This window comes from Halyomorpha halys, unplaced genomic scaffold (genome assembly GCF_000696795.3).
Source record: "Halyomorpha halys isolate HHAL.00 unplaced genomic scaffold, Hhal_1.1 Scaffold214.1, whole genome shotgun sequence".
NCBI lineage: Eukaryota > Metazoa > Arthropoda > Insecta > Hemiptera > Pentatomidae > Halyomorpha > Halyomorpha halys.
The window spans coordinates 83,794-94,801 of record NW_027110944.1 but is presented as its reverse complement, the minus strand read 5'-3'; the positions used below and the strand labels follow the sequence as shown (position 1 = coordinate 94,801).

Genomic DNA, 11,008 nt, shown 5'->3' with positions numbered 1-11,008 from the left:
TAATGGGTTAGGATGGGTAAGGAGTTTGGAATGAAAAGACGCATATCTGTTTTGCGTCAATTCTGTAACGAATATGATGTTAAGGTCTTTGTGGATGAGTTTATTTGTAACGTAACGGAGCATCAAGGATTTTACGTAGGATTTTGGATTGGATGCGGGAGGAATTTGATGGTTTGGTGGAGCCCCAGAGCTCAATTCAATATGTCCAAATTGGTCTGATTATCATAGTGTATACTATTTTTTGTAGTGAATGGGAAGTTTAGAACGTTTGTCAAGTAGGTATTGTAGCAATCAGAATCTACGAGCAGTTTCTTGTCGTTTCAGTCTTGTATGTGGATTCCTAGTAAGTCTCTTCTCAAGATGTACTCCTATGTATCGAATCTGTTCAACAGGCGTTATAAATGATTTAAAAAATAAAAAATAGTTTTGAACATATATTTTTCATATCCATCCATACCTCGCTGGAATGCACCTTATACTACTGCACAGTGTATATGCATAGTATGCATTTCACGCCTTCTCTTCTCCGTTAGACTACTCCTATAACAAATCGATCACGATACGCTTATAGGATAAAAATTAGATCTTATAACAAAAAAGTTGGCAATCCCTGGTATACACTATATGAAATACTGTTGTATTTTGGCTGAAGTTTAAGATATTTTTTTTCCTGCTTTAAACTTTTATTTATAACTTTGATAATAATATGAATATGTTGTGTTAACTAGTGTGCTTAAATCAATTGATATATATTTTTTTTCTTTAAAGAATAAAACAGTGCTGATGTTTAAATTTGATACACCAGGATCAAATACAAAAAGAGCAATGACAGCTATGATAGATCTTGACCCACAAACCCAAAATCTGACCTTAGCTTACAAATCAAGCTTGACTCAAGTACAAGCCGAAGGTAACATTATTTTTTTTTTATTTTATGCTAAATTAAATTTTAATTGAATTTTTCTCTATATATTTGAAAAAAAAAATATGATTTTAATTTGTTAATTTTCAGGTTATTACAGAAACACACCATCTGAGAAACTCATCAACTTTGGTTTGGATATCAATGGAAAAAAACATATAGATATTCAAATTGGAGTTAATATTACAGAAGAAAAATATGGAAATACTTATCATCCAAGGTTATTGTTTGCTATTAATAACAAACGTATTGTTTCATTATCAGGTATTACAAAATAGTCTTTATATTATAATAGATTGTAAAAAATTCTGTAAACAAAAATAAAAAATTTTCCCCCAAAAAAGGTTCCGTGGAATTATTGTACAATAATGCGAAGTTAGCTTAATACTTTATTTGTTCTATTTAAATGAATTTTGAAATAATTTATGTGATCAATATTTGTTTTGTTTTTATTTTAGTTTCCAGTCGAACTCAATATGAACTTATATTATTTTTTAGGTTCCATTTCTTGGGTGAAAAAGAAAGGTTTATCCCAGTGCCATATTGAATTGGATTTCCAAACGCAAAGGTTTGCAACAGTTATATCAGGTTATGGAAGACTGAGTGAGGTCTCATTTGCAACAAATATTAAAATGGACTACAGATTCGGGTCTGGTTCGATAGAAACAGTCAAAATTGAACTCAAACTCGACAACAGGTCGACCAAATTTCTAACAAATTACACAACGCAGTTGCAGCTTGAATCTACAGCTTATCCAGAAATAAATCTCATTTTATCAGTTAAATTCCAGGTGAGTTTTAAAAAATCAAAATAAAAACTTTAAGAATGGATAGAATATAAGAAGCGTTTAATGCAGAAGTGGAGTTTTGAGGTATTTAACACTTTAGCAAAGGTTCTATAATGTTGCAGTAAGGAATTACAGCTTGCTTACTGTTTTTGAACAAGTCAAAGAAAGTAAGTTGTTATTCCTCAACAAGAACCTATTGGCTGTTTTATATATATATATATATATATAATAAAATAATTATGCAGAACTTTTTTTTTATTTTCTATTCAATAATCTTTACCTATGGAAGTTCAAGGCATGAATGTGTTTTTAATATAATGAATTGGTTGCAAATAATACCACGCCAATCATACATACGTGAATACCATTTAAATTATTCATAATTGGGATGATTAAAGTATTATCGATTACAATAAATATAAATACTGAAAAAGAATTATTTAAAAAACGATACTAAAAACAAAATTAATTTAAAACATACTTCCCAATGTTTAATATTCGATCAACAAATTTATTAGAATTGGCCTAATAGCGAGTAAGTTCAGCACATTTCCGGTTTCAGAGTCGCTTTTGTAAAAAACTTGATAGACTTTTATTTTTATAGATGTAAATAATTACACATTAATTTTAAATTTTCATAGATATAAATAATTACACATTAATTTTAAATTTGTTGTTTTAGGTGTACAGCGCTCTAAAAGCTATAGGAAACGCAGGAGTAGCAACAAAAACCTTAAACCTTACACTCCAAGACTGTATTAAGAATCCATCGATGCCTACTGATGTAAAAATTTTATCCATTGAAGCTCACAGGCAAGTCATATTGATACATATATCTATTTTCTATCATGTCTTATTATATTCTGACCTGTCTCCACAATAGCTAAATATAATTATTTTAGTGAAAAATAAATGGCGTGATATCACAAATTCATAAGAGTATCAAAAGGCTCAATTTTATCCTAAGCAGTTTGACGTTAGAGAAAAAACTATTGCTCCTTATTTATTCCATTTCGAAATTTTCCAACATACCAAAATAAAATAGATTGGTAAGATATTGGTATCATATACCATTCCCCACCGCAGAGTGAAATATTTCTCCAATCTCCCCGGACCTAAGTCAATTTTGGCAAAAACACTTCTGTGTCATCCATGGGCGTATCCAGGATCAAAACTAGGGGAACTGGGGGGGGGGTCAAGCCATAGTCAATCAGGGGGGCAAATCATAATCAATCAGCTTGTTACATTTCAGCATGGAAAAGGCGAATGAAAACAAAGTTTTAAGAATATTATAAATAATTTCGCAGTGATTTATTAGCTATTACAATTAGAATTTGCTTGAAAAAAAATTATTTTTTATCACTTCCTTCCCCCGCTGGAACATTTTTAGCTTTTTGGGATTCCGCTGTGCAATTTTAGGAATTAAACTTATGAACTGGTTAAGTAGTTAGGTCAAAATATTTTTATAGTCGTATAAGCACAGACGAACATACTAAACATATTTGGTACAATTATTTTTGAGATCTTGAGCTGTAATGGCTTCTATCCATAAAAGCATTCACTGTATCTAGTTGAATAATTTGAGTCATCATAAATAAATATCGGCTGAACCTTCCGCTTTATCATCGGTTAGATCATAATAAATACCAAAATAATTTATTTACCCTATTTTCGGATGTAAAATCATCAAGGAAATCTATAAAATTAATTTTCACAACATTTATTGGTGATGATATCGTAGTAAGTTACTTATAAAGTTAATAAAATTTTATTTAATAATTTATGTTCATAAACAAATGGACGATTTCCTTCAAGTGACTATTTCCCAGTTTAAGTATGTAAAGGATAAAGCTATAAAAGCTGTAAATCATATATTTCCGATTATTTTTTTCATTATTTAGATAATTTAATTATTTTTTATGTACGTGAGTGGTGTACTAAAAACTTTTAATTTTAGATTTATGCACAAATTACATATTATTTTTTTCATAACTTTCTTTCTACTGGTTTACAGAAGCTCTGATTTCGGTAGCTTAAGATTTTAGAATTCTCTTGGACGGGTAATGGAATTCATAATGTTAATATGTAATATATAAGCAACTATTCTATATATAAGGATATATAATGTACAGGGTGTTTTTAGGTTAAGTGGCCAAACTGAAAATATGAACTAAGGACCCAAAACAAGAAAAAAAATTCCTAAAGATATGTCCGCGAACGCTTTAGAAGGAAAACAAAAAAAACTATAAAGTAGTTGGAACGTTTTATTTATTTCATAGAACGTAAATAATTCATAACAATGAAAATATTTAGGTGTGACTATTTCCTAAGCAAAGCCTTTGCGAACATACCTTCAGAGGAAATTTTTTACTTGTTTCGAGGTCCTTAATTCATATTCAGTTTTTTAAAATTCATTTCAGTTTCAATTGGGCCACTTAACCCTAAAACATCCTGTCTATATACTCATTTACCTATGTCCATATGATTCATCTGTAGACATTGAAAGTGAAATTTTAGGGAACGAACCCAGACAATGTATGGATGATACAAATATGTCAATAAATAATAGAAACACTTTATAATCTGTATGCTTAACTTTATTTAAATGTTTTTAATTTATATTTTAGGCGACTACCATGTGAAACGAACAGAGAATTTCTTCTTGACCTTTTTAAAAATCAGTCAGCCGAAGGTGAAGTTAGAATATCAGCATACCTTCAGATAATGCGGTGTCCGACCTACGCAATTTTAAAAGCTATCAAGACAACTTTGGAAACCGAAGAATTCAACCAGGGTAACATAATAATACACCATCAAAATAAAAATATTTAAACACGAATTATTATTTTTAAAAAGACATAGTTAATAATATGTATCTTTTTCATATATGAGATACATTTCAAATTCATCTTTTATTAGAGAAATACTTCATCATTAGGTTTTATATCATATTTTTATAGAAATTTTGTTCATAATTTAAACATATTGTACAAATAAAACACAATAAAATTTTTAAATTAATAAAAACACTACAATTAATAATTGGAACTCAATACAGGTGTTGAGTGTAACTATAAAAAAATATATATATATTCATAGAAATATAAATATAACTAAAAGCAAAAAGATATACAAAAAGTGAATCCTTTGTTTGTATTTTAACTATATTTATGAATTAAATTGAATTTTATATTGAGCTGTTGGTAAACCGATTAAAAAAATATTATATATTACCTTCATATAATCAACATATGTGTATTGATTATATATAATCAATCAATAAATGAAATTTTCCACTTTAGAAAATTTCACACAAACCATTAAACTCTTCAATTTTCAGTTTTTGAAATTGCATGTTTTTAAAAATATTTTCATTCAAAGTGGTTTTTAAAATTGTTTCAAATCATACGAAACACATAATAGAGAAAAATTACTTTATAATATGGCGAAAGTAATTTTGAAATTGTATGTTTTTTTTGTTTTTTTTTAATTTTCATACAAAATGGTTTCAATCGTTGTTTCAAATCATACAAAGCATACAATATGGAAAAATTACTTTATAATATGGATAATGTAAATGTTGCCTCATACATAATGAGAATGTGAGCTCTGGACTGTAATAGATCGCGTGGCATTTAATTATCGACACAAATAATTTCATGCTTTATTGACAGAAATGTTGCCCAAATACAGTGGGTTACTACCCAATTACAAAAAAAGTGAATTTTGAACAAAAGTATTATAATTTATTTTCCAGTTGGTTCATTCGTGTGGAGTCATTTGAAGACAACCATGAAATCATCTTTTCCGAACCGTGTAGAAGTACAAGCAATGCTTGAAGATGAGCATTTTAACGACAAATTTGACAAAGATTTTAGAAAATATTCAAGAAATTATGAAAGTTCCTTCTACCTCAATCAGTATGGAGTGGGTAAGTTACTTCTTATATTTATTTATAGAAAATATAGGAAACGAAGTAGATAAAAACCAATGATTCATAATCTCTGTTCATTTATTTATTTATTTTTCAGGAGGCTTTATGGAAACCAACATATTGTTTTCAAGAAAATCATTCATACCGAAAATAGTTAATTTTAACATCACTATCAACTTGTTTGGAGAAACGTTGAATATTTGTGAGGTACAGTAAGTTCAAATTAGTAAATACTAGTTTATTCCCTAATTTAATTAAAATTATTTAATAAAACGTTGACAGCACCAATTATAGATTTTAATTAAGATGGATAATAATGAGAGATAGTTGACCGTGGAAATTTATATGAGAAGATGGTTGGGGGGGGGGTGTTCAAAATATAACACAAATAAGTTTAAATAACTTATTTAATAGTGCCAACGTTTCGGTCAGAATTTCTAGCCTTCATCAAGGCTAAGAACAAAGAACAAGATAACAACCAATGAATACAAAAAAATAAAAAATAAAATGTAAACAGAATTAATATAATTAAAGTGATGAACGAAGTGGAAATAAAATGTATATATAGGTAATTGAATAGGTAAGTAAAAATAACATAATTAAGTAAAATGGAAATTTTAAATTATAAAATACAAAGAAATATGAATATATTAGTTTATTAATAATTTAAAAATTAAAATAAGGAAAGAAAAAATAAAATTGAGACAAAGAAAATATATATAACTTATGAAATATGTATCCATAATATTAGATTAAGGAAACAAAATATGAAGTTAAGTTAGATAAAAGAAGTGTATAGAAAGCATAACAATAATAATATTTGGTGAACATAACTAATAACGTGGGTAAGGAAAATTAAGAAAAGAATAGAAAAGGAGAAGGCGGTAAAAGATAGGGAAAAAGGGAATAAAACATAAAACGAAACTGTTAGTAGCAGATCAAACAGCCAAGTAATATCCACGCCACGTTGCCGCTCGTGGCAAGACTCGAAGGTGACGATGGAGAAAACGTACAAGATCATAAGGATCATATTATTTAATTAAGGTGGCTTTGGATTACATTACATTTAAGAATTTATTACTCAACAATTGACTTTTCGAATACTTGCCACCTTATGAAGTCAAACTTTACAGAGTTAATCTTCTATCGACATTAACGTTGGACAAATATTTAAATGTCTCTCAAAGTTCTGTTTAGGATCCATGAATTTATTAATGTTTGCTTGTGAAAAACATCAGGATAATATCTTCGTACGCGTCTTTATCATGATACAATCTTAATCATCTGACAATCAGTTTCTGAATAAAAAAGTTGCCTCTTTCTGTTAACAGCTGAAGCCTATCTGCTTAAATTCGCGATGTATGATATGTCAATAATGCGGAATATTTCTATTTCGCAACATTTAATTCCTTTTCTGAGGAAAAATGGTAAGATTTCTCTTTGTAGTGATGAGCAGAAATGTATATATATAGTGTTGTTTATGTTTAAACTATATAACATTCTTAGTTTCTAAAGTAAAACTGTTACAAACAGATAATTGTAAAAAGTCTATTACTCCCTGAAGATGCGTGAACCCAATACGCCAGATTTTTCAAAATGGCTGACTTATATTTTTAGGTTTATAACTAGTAGCTTTTACCGTTAGATACGTAACTTAATGACATTTAAATGATAAAATTGCGAAACTTTTGATATGCAAAAAGATTCTTTTTCTTGTTAACAGGTGACATTCTTTATCCAAGGTATGGATGCTGTTACTGAAAAAATATTCAACAACAATGGGATATTCAGTAAAGAACTATTTGAAAAGGCGTTAAGACTCGTCCGTATTATAAGGAATTCACCAAATCCACTACAGGCCCTTATTGATGAACTTCCATATTTTCCAGCAATCGATGATATTAAGGTAAGCGATATAAAAATGCATTATATTACAGAACACTACATCTTGACAAACGATTAACCTGGAATCCTGACACAAGAGTGAAAAGACAGGAAACTGGACGTCGATTTCGACTATTACAGCACTTACAAGACAAACAGTCTAAGCTTCCAACTTTCCTCTTGTATCCAATCCTTACAATCCAAAATCCTTCGTAAAATCCTCAATGCTCCTTACTTTGTCACAAATAAAATCATACATAAAGACCTTAATGTTCCCTATGTAACTGATCTAGCCCGAACCAGATATCACTCCTTCCATTATAAACTCCCTAACCACTCAACCCCCTAGTTTCTAACCTTGCATCCTCTTCCATTCCTGACAATCCTCCGAGGCGCCTTAAAAGAAGATGGCCACCAGACCTGCTAATGTAAAATGTCATTAGAGTGCTACCAATGGGTAGTCTGTAACCCTCCATTTTAACCAAGATCAAATTTACTGAATGTATTATATAATATACTATAATTTCAATAAAGATATTTAAAAAAAAATTTTACAGAACATTTTTTATTAGGATTCATCAAAAATATTACGGAAAAATATTGAAACACATTAAGTCTGTACTATAAAAAAAACAAAAAAAAAACTAACATTTATTTTATATATAAAATACATTAATATCGTGGATGTGGGTAACTCATTGGTAAGGCACTGTGATACAAACTCCAAGGCCCCTGATTCGAATCCTGCTGTGGCAGATAATTAATTTCTGTTTCACTGTAACCGTGAGTCAACCCTGTGGATTCGGAGACCATATCCTAATAAACTGGGTACCATTAAATGGATAAAAATTATTCTGACCAAATCACCTCCTAGCACAACCGTTGGTCTCGCAGTAGCACTTCACCCCTTAACCCTTCATGGGTTTTAGCAGTACATATTTAATTTATTTTATTTTTTTATTTTAATATAAAATTTTTAAAAAAATTTTGTAACGCTTCGGCCATTTTAAATAATTTTATCTTCACCTCTGTAATTATATATAAAACTAGTTTAACTTTAAGCCTTGGATGTACTTGAATAAATCTTTTTTATATTTTTCTTTCTATCCTTTAATTCTTCATTTTTTTTTATCAATGATGCCATTCATACTCATCTTTGGGCCTTTCTTTATATAACTACAAGAAAAAAATTCAACGTTTAAAAAACTCCTCTTATCCCTATCGAACACACCAATGTATCCGTAAGACTTCATCTGGACCAACTACTAACTTGGAATCCTCAAACAAGACTGCTCGTTGATTGCGACTACTACTGTACTTGCTTGACAAACTATTTTAATAAACATGTCCATAATAAGGCCGGTTTGCACTTCCGCAGGTGAGCTTTGGGGCTTCATTAAAACCATCGAATTCCTGTCCTATAAAATCCTTACAATCCAAAATCTTTAATATTCCTTATTTTTTCGCAAATAAAATCATCCATAAGGACTTCAATGTTTCTGATTTGACAAGAACCTGGTATCATGTTTCTGTGATAAACTCCTTAACAAACCCATTTGGTTCTTCTTCAATTCCTGATAAACCTCCTAGGTGTCTGAAAACATGTCCTCGAGACCTTTTATTCTAGAAATGTTATTGGAGTTCTACTAATGAGTATCTATATTATATATATATCATTTACTTGGTGTATATTTATTTAATATAGTTGTAAATTTAAATACATAAATAAAATAAATGATTAGTGTTAATGGGTTGTTTAATGTGGTTCAAAGGTTTTTCATTATAAAATGAATACCACTAAAAATTGAACAACCATAAATTATTTATTATATAATTTTTTTTCATTATAAAAGAATTTTATTAAAAAATTTGTCAATGCTCATCTAATCTGAATACTTAATTAGTTGAACATAAAAATATTTATAATTTACATTCAGGAATATTGATCATGAAACCCTATCTAATCTCAACCTTTATTTAAAATTATTTTTATAATACGATTTAATAGTTTAATTATTAATTGAATTGAAAGTTATTATTTCGTCTTTCTTTATGTTTTTTTTTTTTTTAGATTTCTGTTTCATTGAAAATGTTTGGAAACGAACTGAGCTATTCTCAAATTGTCGGTATAGACGAATTCCTGGAAGAATTAAAAAAACTTAATCCGATGAGGATCATAAGGAATTTTTTCAGTGGGCAGGTAAGCTAATTTCATAAAATGATTTGTCAATAAATTAAATACTATATTTTAATATAATTAAAATTTTAATCCTTATGAAAAAAATCTTTCTACATTTTCAATTTTTTCATTTAATTTCGTTGACTATTTCATAATTATATGATTACTTTTTCTAACATGTATAAGTATCAAGAACAATAAATTGAAATGTTAATGTAATGTTTATGTTATAGGAAATCAGTTTTAAAACATCTTCTATGCTAGTAGATATATCGTACGTAACACCAATGATGATCGGACTACCTCTTAGGCTCAGGTCGATTGGTACAGCGACAATAAAAATTGACGCCAAAGGTCTCATCAACGCAACTAAGTTCTCTTCTGACAAAGAATTATTCCTCAAAGGCAAACTAGTACCGAGGTATTCATAATTCCCGACAGTTCCTTGTCAATATACGTTTATTTTCTACTGTTTAAGAAACCTTAGAAATTATATAAAAACATTTTTTAAATTTTTGTTACAGTATAGGTTTAAGCTTAAAAGCAACAATGGAAGTGGATTCATTTGTCGCCACGACTGGAATCAAATTTAAAGGTACAGTATATACTTCGACAGCCCTCGAAGGAAGCTTCGTCACAAAGAAAAATCTTACGTTTGTACAAACTACTTTCAACTTGCCTCTTGAAAAATCCGACATCGTCCATGCTCAGTGAGTTTGAAACGTAAAATAACTTATTGATGTAGTACATAAGACAGGTTTTACAATCTGTTTTACTCAACAGGACTCATCTACTGCTGATGGTAAATGATGATGAAAGAGAATTGTCAGGAATCACTGCCGGTCGGGTGGAGAACCGAATGTGTTCGTGGTCTATCATAGACGAGACGATAGGCTTGAAGTTGTGTGCCAACACCTTGCTGCCCAACAAAGATAAACTTCTCAAGTCTCCATTATTTCTGTTCAGTGGACCACTGAAACTTGGAGTGACCTTGGAGAAGTCAGACCCTACTGCGAAATTGTACATCGTCGAATACAAGTTGGATACAGTTAACGTAAGTGACAATTTTGCTAACAAACAAAATTATACCTTTTTAATGAGACAAGTTTAATGGGAAAATCGAAAAAGTTTTTTTTTTTTTGTAAATTTATTTATTAATATTTACAACTGTACATAAATACATCAAGTGTATGGTACAAGCATGTAGAGAAACTACCCATTGGTAGCACTCTTATGACATATTAGAAGGTTCCGTGGCCATCTACTTTTCAAACGCCTCGAAGGATTATCAGAGATTGTTA

At 29.5% G+C, this 11,008-nt stretch overlaps 1 protein-coding gene across 1 annotated transcript in view; it reads left to right on the top strand.

Moving 5' to 3' along the window:
- Positions 1-11,008, top strand: part of Apoltp (Apolipoprotein lipid transfer particle) — a gene marked incomplete at its 3' end in the record, with an annotated part of 131,866 nt that overhangs the window by 38,128 nt on the left and 82,730 nt on the right. Inside the window, 9 exon segments of the mRNA XM_067049064.1 lie at positions 2,393-2,523; positions 4,338-4,504; positions 5,468-5,641; positions 5,742-5,851; positions 7,368-7,550; positions 9,600-9,728; positions 9,941-10,128; positions 10,232-10,417; positions 10,491-10,761. Coding sequence (XP_066905165.1) covers positions 2,393-2,523; positions 4,338-4,504; positions 5,468-5,641; positions 5,742-5,851; positions 7,368-7,550; positions 9,600-9,728; positions 9,941-10,128; positions 10,232-10,417; positions 10,491-10,761 — 1,539 coding nt within the window.